This window comes from Anabas testudineus, chromosome 21 (genome assembly GCF_900324465.2).
Source record: "Anabas testudineus chromosome 21, fAnaTes1.2, whole genome shotgun sequence".
Lineage (NCBI taxonomy): Eukaryota > Metazoa > Chordata > Actinopteri > Anabantiformes > Anabantidae > Anabas > Anabas testudineus.
The window spans coordinates 7,428,821-7,453,198 of NC_046629.1; the positions used below are offsets into that span (position 1 = coordinate 7,428,821).

Sequence of the window (24,378 nt, forward strand, 5' to 3'; positions counted from 1 at the left end):
TAGTCTCTCACAAACCTGCAGACATCTTTAAAAAAAAACAGTCAAAGAACGTCAAGAAAAGGGTTAAAGTCAGTACAACAGTATTATTTAAAGTGGATTTTAGGTCAAAGAGGAGGAAACTCATATCTTCTTTCAGAGAAAACCCTGCTAATGACATTATCACACAGACTGGAGGACAAAACGCGGAGTACTGTGTGTGTGTGTGTGTGTGTGTGTGTGTGTGTGTGTGTGAAGGGCACAGATGTTCGTTCTGCAGGCAAGATTTTAATTTATGAAAATGATCTTGTTTATGCATGAGAGCCCCCTCCATACATACTGCTGTCCTGCTGTGTGTGTGTGTGTGTGTGTGTGTGTGTGTGTGTGTGTGTGCGTGTGTGTTTAAGTGTGTAAGTCAACAGGGACAATATGGTGGCCATATCCCACCATTTACCCTCCCTGTTACAGTGAAATAATAATGAGAGAAAGTCAAACTAAAGCATAAAGATTCACTATGTCCAAGTGAAACACAAACTATTTACAGGACATGTTTGACATATTTTATTTGTAACACATCTATGAGATATCTGGAAAAAAAATATCAAGATATCCAATCAGTACAAAAAATATACAGAGAGACGTGTAGAGATGTAGAGAAAATTAAAATCAGCTGAATAATAAGTTGAGCTGTTCACAGTCAAAATAGCTTTTTATTCTTTATTATAAAAATAAAATTAATGGAAACATAATTTCTTAATAAACTAAAAAATACAGCGACTGTAGGAGCAGCACCAGTATTAGCAGTATTAATAGAGTATTAGCTGTGGTCTTTGTGATACAGGTTTTGTGTTTCAGTGTGTTGGCTGATCATAACACTGATTAATGCAGCTTAAACTCCGCCATCTGTCATCAACACACACACCGTGTGTGTGTGTTTGAGTTGTCATGATGTCGTCTTTACACTACAACCAAGGAACATCCATGTCCTCTCATTGGCTGCAAGGTGTTCACTAAAATCGCACCTTCGACAATCAGTGCTTAATGTATATTAAACTGCAGGTGTGCTGAAATTAAAAACTGGCAACCTGCTGAGTCAAACAGCAGATCTGCAAAATGAAAGTACTCGGAGTAAAAGTGGTAATATTATAATAATATAAAAAATACTGGGGGGGTAATAGTCCTGCATTTAAGGTGGTTTTGTGTCATTTTGATTGACCTTGAGGTGATTTTGTTTTTCTTTGTAGTCACTTTGCATCTGTTTGTCAATGTCATGTATTATTGTGGGTGCTTTGCATCATTTTGTATATTCCTGTAGTCTTATTTGGGTTATTTTGAGCCTCTTTTCCAGGTATGTTGCAGGTAAAGAGGAACCCTCTGTCTTTACAGACTAGGCCTGTTGAGTACAGTCCATCTTTTAGGATGTTTACTACTTCAATTTTTAATTTCCTGATAATACGTTTTTATACATTTTACCTTAACTGTAATATAATTTTAGTGTATTAAAGGGTCTGTTTCTCTCTAATAGCTCAGACATTTACCCAAAGGCTTATGCTCCGACTCCGCGAGAGCGCGCACGCACGTTCATTAACGCCCGGCGGGCGGACGCGTCCACGTTGCCCGTTTCCATAGCGACAAGACCCCGGAAACACACCGGTGGTGATCAGCTTACTGCACGTTGATCTGTCGCTTTGTTTACCGGAGGAGACACAGGTTGTTTGTTTGTTTTGTTTTGTTTGTTTGAGTCGTAAACATGTCGGAGGCTGAGGAGGAAGTGCGGGGAGACCGTAATGAGGAGGAGGAGAAGAAGAAGGAGAAGAGGAGACGCAGCAGGAAGAAGGAGAAACAGGAGCAGCGACAGGTGGAGGAAGAAGAGCCGCGCAGGTGAGCGGTTTACCTGAGGCTCGTCCAGGTTCTCCACGGAACCACAGAGATCTCTGAATGAGCCACACGACCGTGATAGAGAGGAGAGATGAGAATGAACTAAGTTTGCAACGTGAAAGAGCCTTAAATCGTTCTCTTCATAATAAAAGGATCGAACTCTTTCAAAGTAAAAGCCCTGCAGTCAAAGAAGTCATCAGGGCCGTGCAGAGAATTTCCCCAGGGTGGGGGCACAAATGTAAAAACTCTATCCCTGTGGAGTTATTTACCTTAATTTATGATTAATATTACAGTACAAATTAGTTATGTAGGCTATTTCATACAAATCTGTAAATAAACAAGCATACGTAGGTGAAAACATACTGTTGATTTAAATTAAAATGCATATATGAGTAGTTTATTAGTAGTAAATAATATATTTATTACTCTCTCTCATCCAATAGCAAATACAGTATCATTGGGTGAAAAAGGAATCACTGATTTATTTAGTCATATACAGCATGTCGTTTGTGTGTGTGTGTCAGTGAGTGTGTTCTGCTGCGTGGGATCTTCAAACTGGGGAAGAAGAGCCACGACGTGCTGCTCACCCGAACCAGACTCACCTGGACCCCGATCATCCCGGAGACTCCGACAGGTGAGGTTCCACAGTGACAGGTTGTCATGGTGATCAGTTGTCCTGCTGCAGACGGACAGACAGACCGTGCGTATGTGGAGACAGCTGGTGCTGTAATGGAGAAGTTGAGACCACCTGAAACTTGACATCTGGTCACACACGTCCGCTGCATGGGAGACAATTCAGATGATTCTCACAGAAAAGCTTAGTGTGCTTGAAGTGAACCAGGGCTCTGTTTCACACTCACGATCCATCATTCCTTCAAACTCTTCTTCAGGTGTACTACATTTCACTGCTGTCAGACCGGTTACTGTAATGAGTAACATGACCCTTACAACTTTTCAGTTTCATCCAAACAAAGCACTGATTTATTCTGAATCTGAGCTGGAGACTGAACTGCTAACCGCGGTTGGTGGACAAGCTGCTCCATCTCTCGAGTCACAGCCTTTACTTAATAATTCATTAAGAATCATAAGAATGAGATTTGGCCTTATTTTATCCCTGAATCTGTCGCCCCTGACTAATTGTAGATCTGGGCTGGATTGGTTGTTGTTGTGCAGTTTGAGCTGTTTGACTCTGTTGGAGCCAGCGACCAGTTGGATTTCTGGCATGTTTCCCACATGGCTGTTGTCAACATATGTGTTACAAACTGTACTGAACTTGTTTTAATGGGTTAGCATAGAGACTGATAAGATATAGGAAAGGACTCCTTTGGAAAACACATAACTAGACATCTGCAGCTCCACATTTTTCTTTCTTCAGTGTAAATTGTCTTTCTCTATTTTTAAATAAATATATTTATTGGAATTATCCCTGGACAACACCAACCTGTGGCTTGGTGTTTATGTTTAGTGTGAGCTTCACACCATGGAAAATGGACTGACCTGCAAAGTGTGTGCAGAGAAATTGTCGGGGTCATGCACAAGGCTGATTAAAATGTGTAATATGAGTTAACAGTCTTATTGTGATTGTTACATGAACCTTTTCCCTCGTATCTCCAGCCTCGTAGAGGTAACAACCACCAACATCTCTCTAAGTATTTACATGGAGGTTTCCTGCAACTCTGATCACAGCTGCCAGAAGCAGACCTTCTGCATCAGCTACATCTCAGCTAGCTAAAGCAAAACACACACATTTATACACACGCCGCTTTAGTACTAAACTTTATTCCAATGATAACTTTGCACAGTTGCACAGTTTGCACAGTGCTTTGCATAGGAATATCCAGTGTTGGGAGGCTACAACAGGGCTAATGTGCTCTTGATTTTTTGAATTTAGGAGCCTAGCAGCTTCACTTTGCACCTTGAGTACAGTGAATAGTCAAAAGTAGTGATAAAAATGCTTGTACGACTTCCTCAAGGTCACTGTGAGAGAAACGACCTGATTGTTGCTCCCCAGCTGGGGGACACCGTATGTTTTTTTAAATTTATTTTATTTTGTTCTGTGACTGAAGGAGATAAAAAAAGAGCTTCTTCCAGTTGGGTCCTTTAAGGTCTAACACAGTCTTTGGATCATGTTGTGGTAATATGTTAATATTCTGCTAATGTCCTGTATTGTGTGTTAGTGTTTGGTTGAGATTCATTCAGACAGAACTGGTTAGTGGAGCAAGATGAAGGTGTAAATACAGTGTGTGTGTGTGTGTGTGTGTGTGTGTGTGTGTGTGTGTGTGTGTGTGTGTGTGTGTGTGTGTGTGTGTGTGTGTGTGGTGGAAGCCAATCTGTTTTGCTGTATTTCATCCAAGCTAATGTCATTAAGCCAGCACTCTGTGTGTGTGTGTGTGTGTGTGTGTGTGTGTGTGTGTGTGTGTGTGTGTGTGTGTGTGTGTGTGTGTGTGTGTGTGTGTGTTGGCAGTAGTAGAGAGCAGTTGGTTCGGCCCGTGGGGGGTTATTAGAGTCTCTCAGTGTGAGGAGATTAACACACACACACAGTCAGCCTGTCAGCATGTTGTGTGTGTGTGTGTGTGTTGATTAGATATTTCTATATAAATGGATCAGCTGTTAATTTCTACACTTGATATTCATCCTGTCTCACCCAGCAGTATGTCTGTCTCTGAGCCGTCAGACAGGTTGTGTCTTCAGTTCAGTTCAGAAATGAGGTATCATACCTGCAGCTAGTGAGAAAGCGTTTTAAAAGCTAGTCAGCCGAAAGCAAATTCATGTATTAAAAACACATTTTACGAACTTAATTCACCTTCAGTTCCCTCTGTTTGTAGTGTCCAGGTCCCTCTATCCATGTTCTCACCATCTTTTCGGTGCACATTGAACTGATGAACAGTGGAAGTTGTTTATGTTTCAGCTGTCAGAAACACAGAAGAACACAGAAGAACTGGTGTAATCTTGTGAGGTTAGGTATAGTATCACACTGGCTAATTTAGAGACACCACTAGTCATGGATGTACTGGTGAGCACAGATCCACATGACTTGTTTGCACAGTGCTTTTCTCATTATCATTTTTATAATGGAAAGCTTTTAACATGTTTGTCACTGACTGGAAACAATGAGTGGAAAACGTGGCTTGTGAGAAGCTTGTGTTTCTACCCATGTTTTTTATGCACATTTTCACTTATCACATAAGAAACATATGTGGGAATGCAGGAAATTTGGAAAAAAGTACATAAAATGCCAAATGAAACAAACGTCATTTATTTCCATCTCATATTCACTGTTTTCTGTCATTTAAATTTAGGTTTATCATCTAACAGCTTCTTCTCCTTCTGCAATGTGATTGGAGAATCGCTTTTCAACAGCACCGTCTCTCTATTTTTAGCACTTTTGAGCTTTCTTCATATTGACCACTATTTTGTAATCACTCCCTTGAAAAAGAGGCTTTAAAAACTCAGTGGGATTTTCTTGGTTACATAGATTCAGTGCAGTAAATATACTTGCTCATCAGTTGCTGATGTTTTAGAAATGAGGTTTAAATTTACACTAAATTTAAGGAAACTGCACATTTTTCATTTTAGTATGAAACTGGGAGGTTCTGCTTTCCTTGTTCTGACTGGAGGGGTTTAGCAGAACTGATCATTTAACAATATGGAGGTGTAGACCCGTTTACACGATCAGCAGCTTCAGTGACGATGAGGGAGTCGCACAGCGCTGCAGCCTCAGAGTGCATGTTTATGATCCACAGCTCCCCACAGTCAGCCACATGGCCAGGTCACCATGAGCCTGAACTGCCACTGCGCGTGTGTATGTGTGTTGTCCCTTCACTATTTATTTTAGGGTTTTGATGTGTTTCTAAAGTTAAAGAACTAGAAAAAGGCAAATCCTTCACAGACTGAGTGTGAGTCAATAGAAGATCCTCACAATGATCATACGAACATACTAACAGTAAAGATATGTTTTTTAATTTGTGTGTGTGTGTGTGTGTGTGTGTGTGTGTGTGTGTGTGTTGGCACAGTGGGTCGGTGAGGGCGTGATGGGAAGCTCATCTCCATCTGGAAGCAACCAACAGGCTACCTGTGATGGGCAATACACTCTGTGTGTGTGTGTGTGTGTGTGTGTGTGTGTGTGTGTGTGTGTGTGTGTGTGTGTGTGTGTGTGTGTGCACAGCAGCTCTGTGGGTTCTGTCAACTCGGATCAGTCATCAGAGTCATCTTTATTGGGGTGGAAATCTGTCGCCCTCTCTTTCACTTAATTTTTTTTTTATTTTAAGAGTAAAGCATTTAGAGAGAGAAACAATTAAAGGACACGGCTGTTCTTATATATAAATATATTTTCTATATTTTTGTCACTGTCAACAAATCACACTAAACTAAACTAAAACCCCCAGTTTTATTTCCATCTACTCACTGTAAGATATTTAAGTCCAGAACGCGATTTACCTCATTCGTCTGTCCACAGATTCTTCATTTTTGTTTTTAAACTACTAAAGACACATCAATAAGCCACATTATTGACAAATACACGAGTGACATGTTGGTTATGAATATAGTGGGATGTGTCTTTTTTAATGCATAAATATCCGTTACCAGATACACACAACTTACAATACGTCACATATAGTGTCGATAGTAGAACTGCAAGACATTACAGTGGTCTAAATCTGGATGCATTTCTGATTAGACTGGATTAATATATCTCATTAAGGTTTGTTTTTCCATGTACAGATGTTAGTCCACCTGCTGTGACATGTGTCATGCCAGAAGCCAGTTTGATCCCCAAAATACAATTTTCATATTAAACACATAAACAACTGTGAGTGTAAATAGCAATAACATTTTCATTGTTATTGTTTTTATTGATTAAATGAAATAATTTATATAATTTATTATATGATCCCTAAATGAAAGCTAATGTTTTTTTAATATGCCTCGTTTTTTTCTGATCATCAGTGAAAAATATTAAGTAATATTAAATTATTCAGTTTAGTTTTTTGATAATTATGAATGATATAGTACAGAAAGTTATGGAAAGGTCTAGCTAGCAAGACAGTGTTTTGGACCAACATCCAAGTTGGTCCAAAACCTTTGAAGGACACTAAAATCAAGGTCCTGGAGTGGCCCTCAGAGACCAGAAGTCAGTCCTTGAGAATCTATGATGGGAGCTCAAGGTTAACGTTCAACCTTGAAAACTTTGGATAAGCAGGAACAATTTGCTGTGGAAGAATGGTCCGAGATTCCTCAAGACGTCCACAACATCCTGCAAATCTATGAGCAGGTCCAGACATTGTGGTGCTCTGAGTTTTTACGTTAGTAAGTGTACCAGTACTACAAGGTAGAAATACTCCTTTAAAAGTATAGCTTTGCATTCCAATGTTACATACTGTAGGTAAATAAATACTTGTACTTATACTAAGTATTAAAGTATGAATATAGTGTGTTACATAATTCTCAGTGTACATCTAAGCTCTTCTCGGCATCATCCTCAGAGGATTGGATGATTAATCTGACACTGACCAATCGGGTTTCACATTTCCTTCCCGATTACACTGAATGACGAACGGGTAATGAATGTTCTGCTGATCAATGTCTTTGTAATTAATGCGGCTAATGATATTATGTAACAAGACCACAGGTAAACCCTCAGTACTATGTTACATTCATATTTTACTCACTGACACAATAATTAGTTCACCTCCAACAATTTTCATCCATTCACTCAAACATAAGAAATCAGATTTTCTCTCTGACACATAAACACAGCACCAGTAAGCAGACTTTTTGAACAAGTCTACAGTCTCAGTCGTATGATGAGTTCAGGTGCCGTGTGTTAACGCTCACTCTCTCTCTGCAGGTGAGGTGTGTATGATGCAGCCAGGTGTGTTGCTGCTCCAGGACGTGTTTGCAGTGAAAGTGAAGCGCCGACGAGCAGCGGGACAGCAGTCGGGAGGAGCCGTGCTAGGTGTAGCTCTGTTTTACTGCAGGAGGAGAGGGAGGAGGCTGGAGGAGGACACGCTGCACCTCCACAACGCCTCTGCTGAACACACGCACACCTGGTACAACACCTTGAGTGAGCTACTCGCAGGTAACATACACAGTCAGACATGAGACCATAAGCCTCCAGCCTCTAACTGTTTGTGTTACATAAGAGCAGAGATAAACTGGAGGCATGACTCAATGCTTCTGTGATGTACTTCTAAGATGATTACACACACTGCTGAGTAATAATGTTATTATTAGTTTTAACTCTATCACTGGATTTACACAGCATCCCAACTTTTTTTGGTAGCAGAGTTTTAAACGCAGCGTGGAAGGACAGTATGATAGAAGTAAATGTACTGTATTTGTTTTTAGTAAAGGAAACAATCCAGCGATAAATAACATGTAGGAGCCATAATAATTTGGCAGCGATAAAAGGACTCCAGCAGTCTCTGTGAAATGTTTTTCTCATCCCTGTAAAACACCCGTAAAACGAATGGTATCCCCATCAGTGTCTTCTTTGTGTATTGAGCCAGGAAATTTTAGCATGCAACGAGATGATGAAGTGGTTAAACATTAGCATGTGAGCATTGTGATCAAAGCAGCACTGGGTCTACTTACAGCTTCAGATCTGCTAACATTGATTTTAGTGTTGCTAGAATTAAATGTAACTGATTATGCATTGTTCAACTTTAGGATCTGTATCACATTTTTATCAAATCTGTGATTTTACAGTATTAATATATGGATCATTCAGTCACTTTGTATCTACAAGCAGTAATTTACAGTATTCTAATATATAGTAAAAAATTGTAATCTGTATACATCATGTGTGAGTAGTTAGTTGCTCAGATTATAATTTCATTTTTTTATATCAGCCTGTTTACCACTCAGTTTAATGAGATGAGTCATAGATACTGTACATCAGACAGGAGAGCTAATCTGCTAATCCACTGGTACAAAGAGAGAGATTACACACACACACTCAGCAGTACTCAGTGCTGTCAGCAGCTGAATCATATTGTCTGTAAAAGAGATTACCTAAAATACTGTCTACCTACCCACGTGTGTCCAGTTTACTTTACAATTTACAATGAAAATCAACCTGCAGAGACGGAAAACTTATACAGGGAATATAAGGGATGTACTGTAACCATTCTGAAACCGAGACTGAATCTGGGATACAAACAACCACAATGCTGTAGAGGAATTGCTGTTCCTCTTGCTAATATACACTACAAGGCCAATAGTATGTAGACATGTGAACATCTGATGATTTTACAGCCTCCACTCTTCTGGGTTAAGACTTTGCACCTGATTTTGTATCAGGCTGCAGAGATTCAGTATCAGTGAGGTCCAGCACTGGGGTAGTGACACCTCCTCAGCTATATACAGCTGAATAGGATCTTTCTGCTCATTTACTGGATACATTTGTCGGCAGCTTAAAATTTAGTCTCAACTTGCTCATATTTTAGTTTTCAGCTGCAGCAGACCCCCCAGACCACGTACAACAGAGCAGGAAGCCCAGGCCATAAGTAAAGGAAGAGCATCAGGTGGACACAAACACAACCCTAAATGAATGCTGATGTTTGTCATTGTCTGTAGGTATGTAATTAGCTGTAAATAGGTAGCTGTGTCCTAACAGTTCTGGATGTGTTCCCAGATGCCGGTTTCCCAGGTTCACTGTACCAGGCGGTGCCTGGCTGACACTTAACGCACAATAGAAATGTTGAAGTGCAGAGTGTATGGACCTAACTCACACACTTCACATTTCAGGTTTTCAGTGTTCGCCCGCTGATGTCAGCCCAAACAGACATTACAAGCTTTCCATAAAAGAGGTTAAAGGTCACACGCAAGGCGCTACCATTGTCCTGTCACCGTGGCATTGGTCTGACACGTTATCGCTGATTACCTGCGTGTCTGTCAGTCTGTCTGTCTGTCCATCAAGCCAGATGAGGCCCTGCAGCAAAGTCACAACTTCTTTAAGTGTGTTTGGTCTCACACACACATACACACACACACATCAAGGGCTCACAGGTCTTGTGTCAGCTTGCGTGGTCACACTGCACATCAAACTGTGACGGCTTTTGTGACTTCACACACTAAAGTGCAATGCGTGTGTGTGTGCGGGTGTGGTAAACACATTCGGTCGCGCTGCCGCTGTGTGGACATTAAGCCTATTTTCCAGCCAGAGGTCAGTGTGAAAAGCGCATTGTGTGAATCGTGGTGTTGCGGAGCAGGCAGTCCAACGCCACTTCTTAACTTTCAGCTCTGAACATTCAGCTGCACAATGGTGAGCAGCGAGCAGACACTTCCTGTTTCCAGAGGGTTACTCTGGACTGTTTGCTGTGTGAAGCAGCTGCACAACGCTGCACAGAGAGTGAATGGCAGTCAGAGTGACAAAAGGCGAGCAGTGATGCTGTATAGAGTCTCTTTCCATACATGCAGTCAGACGGCGGGATGGATTTACTGCAGTTGTTTAACAGCACAACAGACTGACAGACTGGCGGCAGCGTCGGAGCTCTCGGGACGGTTTGACCGAGCTCGCCCAGGCCTCCAGGTGCCGTCGCGACTCCTCCCAGATCAATTGTCTTGTCAATCCAACGTCAGTTTGCTGCTCGCTTACAGAGCTGTTAGTCTGGGTTCAGAGTGACAAAGTGAAAACGGTGGGAGGCGGCAGCGGCTGGTTGGGTGGTGTCATAAGGTCAAAATGACAGCATCAACACACCGACAGCAGTAGGACTGAGGTTATTTGAATTCAGATCCTTTTTTTAACGAGTCTTATGAGACCGTACCTTTCAGCAACGAAAAGGTAAAATAACAGCTACTCAAAGACGCATTCATGTTTTCATGACTACGGAGGCAGAAACAGCTTTTAGTATAAATGAATGTGAGAAAATGTGAGAAGCAGCATAATGTGTGAAATGTTCTTTAAGTGTATGTGACACATTCGGTTAACAGCTGTAAATACTGAATGTGGAGATTCAGAACTGTGAAGTTGACCCGATTAAAGTGTTGGTGTGATGAGAATCCACACTGATTTTGTAATGCACATTTAATTCGTTTTCATGTTTCATGACATTTAACAGTGAGCGTGAATTTATTGAAACCAACACAACCAGGTGCATCAAACAGTCTGATCAATGAACTGTTACTATTCTGTTCTAGTTTGTGTGTTTTAAGTCTGAGAAGGACGCCTCTATAAAATACTTTACGGTCGTCTGCGTGCAGCTCTGTGTTACATATTAACTGGTAGAACTCAGTGTATCCATAGTGACTTGCCTACCTGTCTCATACTCAGGTTGAAGGCTTTATTCATTTGTCAGGAAGCAAACACGGATACACAGAAACACCTCCACTTTCAGCCGGTTAACGTACAGGAGGTTGATCAACGCAACCTGGCAACCTGAATGTTGTGAGAAAAATCCAGTTCAGGGTTTAATACAGAAAGAACTGCAGAATCACACAGGGGAGAATGTGCTGTAAAACATGATACCAAACATTGACATGATTTTTAAATCAATGATAAAGCACAAATGAAAAGTTGTCAAAAATGTTTTTCATTTGTTCTCACATAAGAGTTATGAAAAAAATCACTTCAGAACTTTCACCTTATATCAAACTATTCATCACAGAGGTCTATGCATGGTATACTTAATTAGGAAAGATCATGGTTACTGTATTTTAGATTTAAGATGCAGCCCTTTGGGCTCTGAGTGTTTCCCGAACCACAGGTGACCTACACTCTGTACTGTCCCTGAATGCACCAAACACAAATGGATAACTGCTAGTGCTAACGGTACATTAGGGCTGATTATAATAAGAAATTGTTCCTTACACAGACAACTGAGAAACTAACTAGTTTTTGATTAGAAATCATCAGTCACGTATGACACGTATAGAAATTAAGTAAAGATGAACAGAGAATCTGATTAAACTGGATGTTTAAAGCCTTTAATTATTTTTTCCCCTGTGGACCTAAATATAATCAGTTTTTGCCAACAACATCCAGCAGCTCCATCAGAAACCCAACACTCCTCCTTGACAACACTGGGATTGTTTACCATGGTGACGCTTTATCGGCGCCATAGCAACCTGCTACTGGCCGAGGCTGGAAGATGATCTGATGGATACTTGATCTTTCTACATCTACGTGTCTGTCTGCCGTTCTTCTCTGAAAAATATCAACAAATTGAATGACGTAATCTCCTATGGGACTGTGTGTGTGAGAGAGCATCAATCTTAGAGAGGGGGGAGGGCTTGTTTTAATATTCAGGACCAGGACCAGGACCAGGACTGGGAATAACTCTTTTGTTTTTAGCACATTTGTTTGTGTTTTGGCAAATTTGAAGCATTATTAGCTATTAGCAGTTTGTGTTTGGAGTCATGGATTTCCAAACAAATATAAATATCACAAAGACAAACTGATGAAAACTGGAGTTTCATTATGTTTCATTATTTCTAAGCAGATTTGTCGATATGTTCGTATTTCAGTTTCAGTCAGGTCGGTGGTCTCTAAATGCTGCACACTGTCAACATGCTGGTTAGAGTGGGGTTGTTGTTTTGGGGCATGTCAGTGAGGTGGAGCTTCTGGTGAAGGTGGGGGTCCAGTAGCAAGAGGAGCAGTGGGACTGTTGTGGTGGCTCCTCCTCAGAGGACCTCAGGAGAAATGGGTCAGAGCTGTGGGGTGGAGCGCTGGTAGGAGGTGCACTGTGTGTAAGTGTGCGGGTCATTAACAGGGCGAGATCATGGCCTTTTGGGAGCAGATTATAGTGATGAGCGGGATAATGGAGCTAGTGTGTGTGTATTGATCTGTGCTGGTCTATGGGGATTTATAATGCGGTCTCTAAATCTGCCTAATGATGAGCTGTACAGGGGGTCAGAGTGTGTGTGTGTGTGTGTGTGTGTGTGTGTTCACTTGGTATTGACTCCAAACTACACGCATGCTGACCCCCTGACTGTTCCTATTATCACTGGAAACAATATCCTCATTACTGTCTTTTGCATCAAACCATCTTCATCCAGATGTTAGGACGGTGTACAGATGTTCATCAGCCTTTTTAATACAGACTAATGAATTAAATTATTAACAAAAATACGAGAAAAGCGAAAATTTAGGGGTTTATCAAAGTCACTAGGCTTCATCCTCTGGGGATTGTGAATATCTAAAGTGGTCAATGAACTAACAGAAGCGTTCAAATATGTAAAGGAAAAAAACTGTGTGTGTGTGTTCGTGTGTTCAGGGCTCAGCACTCGTCCCAGGTATCTAAAGGTGTTCATCAACCCCTGCAGCCATAAAAAGGAGGCCGTTCACATCTACAGAGAACATGTGGCTCCGCTCTTCAAGATGGCCGACGTCCGCACTGACATCACCGGTCAGTCAGTCTGTTTGTTCAGTTCCTATTGATCAGGTTTACAACTCCTAATAAAATAAATAATGTTTGAGTAGATTATTGTTTTGTACCTGAGTCGATTTCTCCTCCAGATGTGATAAAACCAGTAGAACTGTGTTGTTGGTTTCAACCCGTCTTTATTGACATGAGACAAGACGATGTGAAATCTGTGTGCAGGAGGTCCAAAGGTCAGTGTTAATGGCCGTCTCTGGTCGCTAGGTAACCGGATACAGGGGGCGGGGCTTAGCCCATCTGTTGTGAGGGAGACAACCTGTTCCTCTACTCTTGTTTCCTTTCCTATACTTTTCCTTCCTTACCTTTTCTCTCCTCTCGTTTCCTTTCCTTGCTTATCCTTACCTCTCGTGTCCTTTCATTTCTCCCCTTGTTTTTTCTTTGCTTTTTTTTCTTTCATATTCTTTTTTATTTTCTTATTATTCATACTTCCTGTCATTCTCTTTTATTTCCTTTTCTATCTTGTTCCTTTTGTCCTTTAATTTCCTCTCCATTGTCATTTCTTTTCCTTTTTTCCTCCGCTTTCTTATTTCCTCTAATCTGGTTTCCTTCCTTCCTATACTTCGTTTCCTTTTCTCTCTCATGTATCACATCTCTTTTTTGTTTCCTTTCATCTGTTGTTTCATTTCCTCTCATTTGCTTTTTTTAATCTTTCCTTCCCCTCTTATCCTTTACTGTTCTATATTTATGATCTTCTCAGTCCTTTCTTTTCTACGCTCCTTGTTTCCTCTCCCGTTTCTTTCTCATTCCTCTTTTATCCTGGTTTTTCCTCCTCCTCCTCTCCTCCTCTTAGCAGATGGTGTGATATCCGTTGTCCCACTTTTTTTTTGGCAGCTATCGAACACACACTCTACATGTGACCACACACGTGCATGAGCACTCGGTCTCTGTCCATCTCAATGTCTCTCCATCTGTTTCCCTCTCTTTTTCCCTTTCTCCCCTCTTTCTACCTGTCTCTCTCTCTCTTCAGTGACGGAGAGGAAGGGTCATGCTCTCTCAGTGATGAAGGAATGCAAGCTGGATGAATATGATGGGTCAGTTGTCTCTATCTCTCTGCTATGATTTTAGTTCATCACCTTTTTCAAGGAATTATGTGATTTGTTGCACATTAAATGATTTTCTTATGTTTTTCATGTTATGTTTTGTGGTAATTTCCTCCAGCTGATGTTTTACCACACAACAGGACTATAAGTGGTGATTTAAACAGACATATTAACATATTAATGTAACGCCAGCATTTCAAGGTTTGATTATGGTTCTTAGAAGGTCGTGATTTACAGACAGACAAATGCTAATAAATAGCAGGTAATTAGCAGAGATAAAGTTACCAATAAAAGTACGATAACTGAGCCCTGACCTTGGATAATTAACTAAATAACTACACCTACAACTCAGTCTTCTTATTCATGCTTTGTGTATATGCACGTTATAATGATATCGGTGCAGATTTAAATCGTGTTAATGTTTCTTGTTTTTAACAATGAGTCCTTGGAAGATACAGATGTTTTATCAGAGTTGTCAGCTGGTTGAAAAGCCTGTCAAGTCAACAACCTGAACAGCAGATGATTCACATACATGCCATGAAAATAATGAAACATTATTCATTGTAAACAATGTAGTACTAGTTAGTACAATAATGAAAAAATTTAAGACCACACGGTTTTATTCTGACATGTATGTGTTTTGTTTACATACATAAGAAGCAAGACTTTATTATGTAACAATATGTTAAACTACTATTATTTCAGATTATGACTAAACTATAGTGTAGCTGACTGTAAACTCCCCAAAATCAATCCTAATGTTTTTATTACTGAGCATGAAAAACACATAAAAATAGAATCCTGTGAGACGCTGACACTAAAACACACTGACCCAGACTGTGTGTGTGTGTGTGTGATTACACACACACACACACACACACACACAGTAATCACAGACACACACAGACTCTCAGATGTGTCTGAGACTAAACACCAAAAAACTAACTGAGCTAACATCTTTAATAAAAGTGAAAATGACAAGTTATGGTACTGAAACAAATAATAACAACAGCCATGGCTACAACCACAAGTACAATTACTCTGATTAAACTCCCATCTCTGTATGCAATGGTCTGTCTGTCTGTCTGTCTGTCTGTCTGTCTGTCTGTCTGTCTGTCTGTGTGTGTGTGTGTGTGTGTGTGTGTGTGTGTGTGTGTGTGTGTGTGTGTGTGTGTGTGTGTGTGTGTGTGTAAGCAGCTTTTGTGCTCAGCCCTCATAAAGCTTAATGTGCTTAGAGAAGATTAGCTCAGCATTGCTAAGCTAGCTGCTGACTGTGTGTGTAGGTGTGTGTGTGGCTGCTCTGGTGAGGATTTGGTTGAAACCTACATTTGCCAATTAGATTGACTGTCACCGTGGCGACCAGCGCTTCAGGTAATCCCATACCCAAGAGGAGGTGGACAGGGGAGGAAATTGTTTACCTCATATTTATTGCAAACATAAAATCCGCAGATGACCTTTCTCATTTTTCAGTGAGCTCCTGAAAACACGGACAGACCTGTTACACAACCAGTTCTGATCAGTATTGTTTTTACTGCCATCACCACAACTTCTAGCACAATAACCACAACAAAACCACCAGCACAAATACCCATAATACTTAACAGCCAACAAAATCCCTACAAAACTGAACATAACAACAATAATATAATAAGAAAATGGTCAAACTATTTTTGACAAGCCACCAACCAAACTCTTACAGCAGTCTGTTGCCTTTCAAAATAAAACTCTTTGACCAGAGCTTCAAAAATGTAAATTCATATCAACAAATTATACTTAAACCAAAGCATTAAACCTCTAATCATCATTTATTTTTGTCTAAATACATTTTAGCACAATAATCTGTTCAAATAATAAGTTTTCAAAACTTGGTGATGCGAGCACAGGTTGGATATCTAGTGTTGTTAGATAGGACAAAAATACTGAATAGTGTTTATCCTGTGGAGGATCTACACCCCCTGCTGGATGACTGTGTGCTCGAGCATCCCTGGTCCAGTCTGTCAGATGTTTTTATTTTGACTTTTGCGACTTTGCAGAGACACAAATCATTTTCTACCTGTTTGTCTCTGCATCTGTCTGTCAGGGTGGTGTGTGTGGGTGGAGACGGTTCAGTGGCAGAGCTTTGTCACGCTCTGGTCCTCAGAGCTCAGCTCGACGCAGACTCTCCAGAAGATCCAGTGAAACCAGTGCTGCCACTGGGGATCATTCCTGCTGGTGAGAGAGAGAGAGGACAGCCCTCATAAAGCATAGATTCACGCACTGTAGAGCTACGTCCTGTTCGTTTGTTAGCTCTCTGTCCGTCTATCCTCACAGGCTCCACAGACGTGGTTTCCTGTTCTGTCCATGGAGTCAGAGATCCAGTTACTGCAGCACTGCACATCGTCCTGGGTAGGTTCTACTGGTTCTAAATCACAGCACTGTTCATTCTTCATCCAAGCTTCTTAGTTTTACTGATCGTAGCGGGTTCTACCTGAACTAAATCTACAAACACACCGTCTATAGATTGAGCGCTGTGTTGAGAAGGTTCTACATGTTCTAGATCTGTATTAATTTTATCCTTTATCTGTTAGACTGTTTAGATCTATAAATAGTTTGGTCTGGACCAGTTCTACCAGTTCTACAAGTTCTAGATCTGTAGTCAGGTTATCTTGAAGTCCTGTTCCTTATTTTATATCTTATAAAATTGTTTTAACTGTTGTAGATCTACGGCCGTGTAGGCTCTAACTGTTCTAGGGGGGTCTTCATTCTGGGTGGGTTCTGTCTGTTTTAGACAGATGTTTTAGTTATCTATAGTCACATCCTCATTATTGATCTCGTTTTTATTTATTTACGTCCTGCAAATCAAAGTGAGCCAATCAGAAGCTTGTGTTCATGCTAAGCTTTGATGTGATTGGTTGACAGTTACTCAGGTAGCAGGGTCACAGTTAAAGAACTAAATCTGGCTGTTATGGGAATTCAGGGAGCGGGTGGACAGATGTCTAACAGTATGATCAGTTTCACTCCAAATCCCAGGTTTACTCTGATTACTGTGGGCCCAGCACCTCTCAGGTAAACCTGCTAACCAATCAGATAGTAGCAGGGTTGGCTGCTGCGTTTCAGTGACAGGTTGTGGTGAGATGGTGGTTGATTAACACTAATTGCTAGTGGAAGCTGTGTGTGTGTGTGTGTGTGTGTGTGTGTGTGTGTGTGTGTGTGTGTGTGTGTGTGTGTGTGTGAGAGAGAAAGAGAGAGAGACAGATGGGAGTATTCAGTAGCTTCATACTAATTCTTGAACAATAGAAAACAGTTAAAATTCTCAGGCAGGAAGCTGTTCCCACGGATACCAGGTGACTTACGGGCCACAACCACAACCAGGTGAACATACCTAAACTGTGTGTTACGGTTCACCACAGTGTCCTGACCGGTGTTAACTTAGTATTAACTTCAGTTCAGTTTCCTGTAGCGACCATCAGTGGACTGTTGCCATAGTGACCGCTGCGGAGTTCAGTGTCGTAGTATCTACCCAGAGAGTTCAATCAAGATGAATTCACTGACATGAAGAACGTTTTAGCAGCATTTTGGTTTTACCAGAGGAAAATACACTGGTCCATGTTTACAGGACGTCTTGAGTTATTCTTTAAGGTCATCGTGTTTGTCTTCAACGCAGAAGAACCAGAAAAAGATCAAATTTTATGAACAAGAAGTTGCTCACATACTACAACGTCTACACAACATAACATTGTCAACAAAGCAGGGAAACAGATTGGTATTTTTAATTAGCACCAGATGTTAGATATATATATAAATTCAACTCTCCGGTCCAGTAAACTACTTGTTGTTGTTCATATGGTCAAAATGTTTAAGAAGCGTTTCAGATTTAATCCTGTAAAACACACACACACTCAAACACACAAACACACAGACAACAAGCCATATGGTGAGGAAATCAGTTTCTCTCCAGAGAGACAGACAGGCGCTCAGTCAGACAGACAGGTGGGGAGACAACAGTTCAGTAGGTTACAGCAGGTATGTGGCCAGATGGCACACTGAGAGAGAGAGAGAGAGAGAGTGTGTGTGTGTGTGTGTGTGTGTGTGTGTGTCTGAAAGCTGACTGAGCATCTTGTTCAGTGGTCTTGATGGTGAAATAGTGAAACATACAAACAAATTAATACTGAATAATTTTAGGATAATATGTAATGTATAGAAAAAGTCTGTGAGCTGGAGGTGAAGATTATATTAAACAAGTAATAAATGTAAGCATCAGGTCATAATAAAACTGGTCAAACTGGGCTGATATCATACCAGACTCTGGTCAGGCTGATAAAGTCACATGGATATGAATACACACAGACTCCTGACCTCTTTCTGTCGCCCAGTTTTGGAGTACTGCTCCTCATTAATATTAATAAACTTCTCTCCATATGACCACTTGGTCTTTTTATAGGCTGTGTATGTTTTGAGGTTTTCCTAATAAATATTTATCATTAACAGAATTTATTTTCACACTATCTATCAGTATTTTCTGTCTCTCTCTCTCTGTTTGCAGGTCACCTGCAAGACGTGGACATGTGCAGCTTCTCCTCTCATGGTCAGTTGGTGCGTTTTGGTTTCTCCGCCATGTTTGGATTCGGCGCACAAAGCTTAGTGCAAGCAGAGAAGAAGAGGTGGATGCCGTCATCACGTCGACGAGAGTACGCACTGGTGAAGACGCTGGCTAGACTGAGGTGACCACCACATGAAGTAGTGTTGGATGGTATTAGATAGGATACCGGATACCCTCTATGGGGGAGACCAGGCTTCGCTTTTGGTAAAAGCGTCAAATGAATAATAATTAGAATTTTAATTGTAGTCTATAAATAGAGGGCATTTAGATGGAAGTACCTGAGATAATGTTGTGCTTTATTATACAGTAAATTCAATTTGGAGACTAATTCATCACTGACAAGTGAGTGGAGAACTAGAACTTGTGTTACATGTTTCATTGCACGAGGCAGCAGTTTTTAAGGGCTTTTAATAAGTCTGGAAATGTTACACTCAGAACTAGGACAGCAGACATGCACGTATATAGAGAACAGGGACAAGACCAGGTCACAGACGGACGGTCTGACGTGTGATGGTGCAGCAAACACATTCTGCACACTCGTCATTAGCTACATCTCACAGTTATTTTGTTTATCAGACTTTCATCAGCCAAGAAAATCCACAGAGTAGAGTTAGTGTGTGGACTATTTTTTAAGACTTTTTTATATCAACACTTCAGTGGAAGATCACAGTGGAAAAATCAAAGCCATCAAAAATAGAAGCCATGTTGCTTTCAGGGTACTGTCTCACTATCACACTGAATTTTTTTTTTTTTTTATTATGACAAATCAAATGTCTGCTGTGAAAATCAACAATGCATATATATATATATATATATATATATACATTAGCAAGTATAATATTTACCAAAGTTTTCAAATTTTAATCCCTGACAAAGACACAACTCGCACATCTTTATCTGTGTGTCCCTCAGACCAGAGGACTGTCAGCTGTCATTTCTACCAGCAAAGAAGTCGACCAGGGAACGGTCTGAACATCGGTAAGAACACAACAGAACAGACCTTTTACTATTTACTGACATTTCATAAACAGAACTGGTCAAATCAAAATGATTAATTTAAACTGGATCATATTTAATTTCTAGCTTCTATCTGAAGTAACATGAGCACATCAGCACAGTGACGATGATGAAGATGAGGATTATTTATTTATTTAATTGGTTGCCATTTTGGGGGATACACTCTCTTGCAGAGAGGTCGATGAGATGATTGATATCACTCACATGTCAATAAATGTGAAAAAGAAGTTCTTAGCAGCTAGTATAATATATTCAGTTTAATTCTTAAATCAAATTAAATGTAAATATAAAATGCTTCAAGCACAATAACTGGTCTGATGAACTAAAAATAATTAATACAATAATAGAATTATGTTCATATTCATTTGTTTTATTACTGATTTAAGACTTGACTTAATAACAAACAACGTGTGTGTGTGTCTGTGTGTAAAAATGTCACGGTCATGTTAAAAAAAACAGGTGTGATCTCCTCTCTCATTCAGAGACCAGAACCAGGACCAGGACTCAGTGTCAGGTGAGACCGGTACCTGTCTGTCATTAAAGGACAGATTTCCATCTTTTAAATTTTATTTTACAGCTTGTGTGTCTGTGATCGGCCAATGCAGAAGCTGAGGAGTCCTGGACGACCAATCAGGGCCTGTACCTGAGCATCAGCGTCATGTCCATCCCCTGTCTGAGTTCTCACGCACCTCGCGGACTGGCTCCCAACACCAGGTACACAGGTGTGCGACGAGTCTGCACCACTGTAGGTCACTTAATCACGTTTCTGACTCCTCCGTTTCCTGTTTGTGACAGTTTGGCAAATGGCAGCGCGGAGTTGATCGCAGTGGGAAACACTTCCAGGTCAGAGTTCATCAAACACCTGAAGAGATACAACAGTTCTAGTGGACAGGTGAGAGCAATGACCGTCAGGACAAGCTGACAAATGACAGTAACGAATTAATCCTGACAGGAAGGTCCTCAGGAAAATTATTTTCCAGTATTAATACATAAACTACCTTTAATACGTTTTTTACACTATATAGTAGAATTTTAATGCAGGTTTTACTTGTAACAGGGTTTTCTACCCTGAATATGTGAATACTTCTTCAGGTTCCTCTTATCACGGAGCAAAACAAACCACAAACTGATTAGCGAGTAGATTAGCCTGGTTCGGTCTGGCCTGGCCTGGGACACAGCACACTAACCCATTTACTAAATATACTGACAGCGTGGCGTTCGCTGTCCTGCACAGTAAACAGGCTGTTTACTCACTGACCTACATCCTGTTGACGGACAGCTCAACTTCAAACATGACAAGACACGGGGTGGTGGTGGTGGTGGTGGTGGTGGAGCAGCTGACACGTAACTATAACAACCGTGGTCTGAGTAGATGTTGAACCTCACCTGAGTCAGTCGTGTCAGGTGTGTCCAGGAAAAACGGAATCTGAAACTAGAAACATCCCCTCAGACACTTTTTTATAGGTGTTTATGTGCTGAGCTGCTGTGGTGGAGTCTGTATTCAGATCCACTTATGTCAAAGTACCAAGGTACTCTAAATAAAAATACTGCATTGAAGTAATTTAATGAAAATTTATTTGACGTATCAAAACCAGAAGTAGTCAGTGCAGAGAAATAGGCTTATTGAGAGTTGAAATTATTATTACTCAAGCAGAATTTGACTTTTGATTTCCTTAAAGAATTATTTTACTGTATAAAACAGTAACTTCAATCCAATTAATGCAGTAGAGTCAAAATGCAAACATTTAAAGAAAGAGTGGAGCAGAAGTATGAAAACCTATGAGATGAAGCTCAGATATGTCCTACTGCACATAAATAAGCAGATTATTGCTGTAAGACAGATTTGAAAACCTGCAAAGTGAATCAGCTTTTCTTTAAACCTGATGAGGGAAGAAAACACAGGACACAGAGACACCGGTCTGTCTGCTGGAGTTTGCTGCCCCCTGTTGGAGTTAATGGTGCGTCCACTGCCATCCACTGGACAGGCATAAACCCAGATTAACAAGCTTCTTAACGAGGATCTTAACAAGATTTTCTGACCTGCTCTGCTGAACTTTAACACACACACACACACCTGATTATCTGTCTGCAGTTCAGCTTCTCCTTTGTGGAGACCCACACCGTGTCAGCAGTGAGGATCCGGCCTCGGCTGCTCAGTGCCTGGTCAGAGGAGGAGGAGAGTGAGGAGGAGCAGGAGGAGGGCGACTCCAAAACCACACCCATCATCCAGTCAGAGGGAGCCGCCTTCCCCTGGAACATGGATGGAGAGCTGGTGGAGATCCCCAACGAGGTTCTCGTCAGGTACAACGCTCGGTGGGATTAATACTGAAAAGACAAATCCCATAATTACTGTGTAACAGAAACCAATGTGTAAAATGTGTAATACTCAGATTAAATTACATGAAATGTCTCAGTTACTCTAAGGTCAGTTCATCCAAATCACAACTGGACCAGATTATTTGCAAAGTAGCGGAAGTAGAGGAGTTCACCGTTTTCCACGTGTCAACGTTAACTCACACTGAACGTCAGTTTAATTCAGGTTGTTCACCTGAGGGTCTGTGGTGTGTTCAGGGTCCACCCGCGGCTCATCACTCTGTATGGGGAGGAGGTGGACGAGGCAGAGTCGACCGTCTCCTGCAGCTGCATCTGAGTCCAGCAGAGGGCGCTTTGACACGTCTGCTTGACAGTTTCCATGGTGATGTGGCTTATTTTTATTTTTTTAGCTGCTTGATTATCGCAGCTTTAATAATCAAGAAGGTTATTTATACCTTTAAATCTATAATAACTTTGGACTGATTGTTACTGTTAAATAATCAAGTTTATTTTTTTATATTTCCTCCAGTTTATGGTTCTGTAGCAGTGAAACAAAGATTCAGATGAACTTTTAAGCTCATTTTATTCATGTTCAATGTTTATTACCTCTCATACTGTAGTAATGTAGAAGTCTAAAAATAATAATTGGGCACATTTACAGTAAATAACTGTATTAACAGAGATAAAATAATTGGAAATGAAAACAAGGATTAATCTGAAGTTTAAGTTTAACATAAATTTAAGATAAAAATATTTTTTTAATTCCACCACTGTGATTAAAGGGCGTCTGCCTGTTGTACAATTCCAGTTTTTATACAATGAGCCAAAATTTAATATTTAAGTATGTAAAAATGTTTTAATTTATATTTCTACATTACAGAGCTGTTTATTCTTAATATCATTGTTTTTTATGGATATACAGATTTTTTTTGTTACAGCTGCAATAAAAAAATCAAGTTGTTGTTTTAAATAGAAAATATTAAATTTTAATAGAAAAGTGTCGATAAAAGCAGTAAGACTCTCCAGTGCAGAACTTAACATAAACAGAACAACAACATGATGTAATAAAATATTGCAAACATCTGTGTGATGCGTCTCTGTACTAAATAAACAGGAATGAGGGTAACAGCTGTTTTCACTGTCTGCATTCACAGAACACAGTTAAAATGATGCCTTCGATTACTTTTTATACATTTAAACGGTTTTAATTTGAAACATTTTCAAGTCGTCTTCCAGTATTCAACTCTGTGGCTCAATGTGCTGCTGTTTGTCACATAACAAGTTGCATCTTTTACGGTTTTCAAATTTGGGAGCTGTTCAGCTGAAAACTAGGTCACACTGAAGCTTTATACAAACTGTGTGTTGACTTTAAACCTGAACGTGGGTTCATTTGTCCACAGCTCTATAGATAAAGTCAGAGAAACTCCAACAGGAGAAAGAAACCCACTAATGTCAGAATGTTATAAAGACGCTATATCTGATGTCTAAATAGTAAAAAACATTCAGGCCTTACTTGATGTCACATAATTGTTCGTAAGGACGGTGGTGGAAGAACTTACAGGCTGTTTACGAGACTCCATCTGGACGTACATTGTTCTCAATTTGTCCTGCACAAACCAAAACAGTTCCCTGGTACATTTCCCTGAACAGTTTCCTCACAGTGGAGGGAAACAGCTGCACAGTGGAGACAAGAGATCAGAAAAATGGCGAGCAAGTGTGAAAAATGCATCCATACACCCTCAAGATGTTCTGTTGTCTCCAATCATCATCAGTCCAAAGCTGAAGGTCCATGATGCCACTTTTGTTTGGGAATGTTTAGAATAGGAAAATGTTGTTGTTGTTGTTTGTAATATGACATGGTTAGAATCAGAATTTTCTTCATAATTATTTTGCATACCACATCCATCAAGATTGGGTACGATGATGTAAGATGAGCCCTGCATTCCTGCTGGTGGTAACTACGATGCGATGCCGTGTTAAATGGCATCCACTGAGTAAACTGAAAATATATATATATATATACACAATACATATAATACCTATATTTGTGCTGTCAAGGAAACTGCCCTGAGAACCAGGAGAGTAGTTTATACTACACCGACAAATCCCCTGAATGTGCCATTTAAAATGTGTGTGACCGGACTGTAGAGACAATACATGGCGATGGCGTTGTTGTTGTCCATTAAAACACCCT

The 24,378-nt window shown here is 40.4% G+C and overlaps 1 protein-coding gene and 1 long non-coding RNA gene across 3 annotated transcripts; one reads left to right on the forward strand and one right to left on the reverse strand.

The window, feature by feature from the left end:
* The first annotated feature begins 1,622 nt into the window (after positions 1–1,622).
* cerkl (ceramide kinase-like) lies at positions 1,623–24,190 on the forward strand. 2 transcript variants are annotated; one of them, XM_026376537.1, is made up of 14 exons: positions 1,623–1,857; positions 2,379–2,488; positions 7,703–7,933; positions 13,071–13,202; positions 14,203–14,266; positions 16,356–16,486; positions 16,586–16,660; positions 18,798–18,975; positions 19,767–19,832; positions 20,354–20,385; positions 20,477–20,585; positions 20,667–20,763; positions 21,964–22,172; positions 22,443–24,190. In XM_026376537.1, exons 1-14 carry the CDS (start codon positions 1,727–1,729, stop codon positions 22,519–22,521), a joined length of 1,644 nt encoding a protein of 547 aa, XP_026232322.1. In that variant the 5' UTR covers positions 1,623–1,726; the 3' UTR covers positions 22,522–24,190. The 2 variants fall into 2 exon arrangements, with proteins under 2 accessions (XP_026232322.1, XP_026232321.1); XM_026376536.1 differs by having other exon boundaries at positions 20,477–20,763.
* LOC113173172 lies at positions 20,645–22,034 on the reverse strand. The gene is made up of 3 exons (XR_003299815.1): positions 21,946–22,034; positions 21,258–21,303; positions 20,645–20,733 (listed from the first exon to the last, which is right to left on the reverse strand). It is a non-coding gene; the product is annotated as an uncharacterized LOC113173172 (long non-coding RNA).
* Positions 24,191–24,378: the final 188 nt, after the last annotated feature.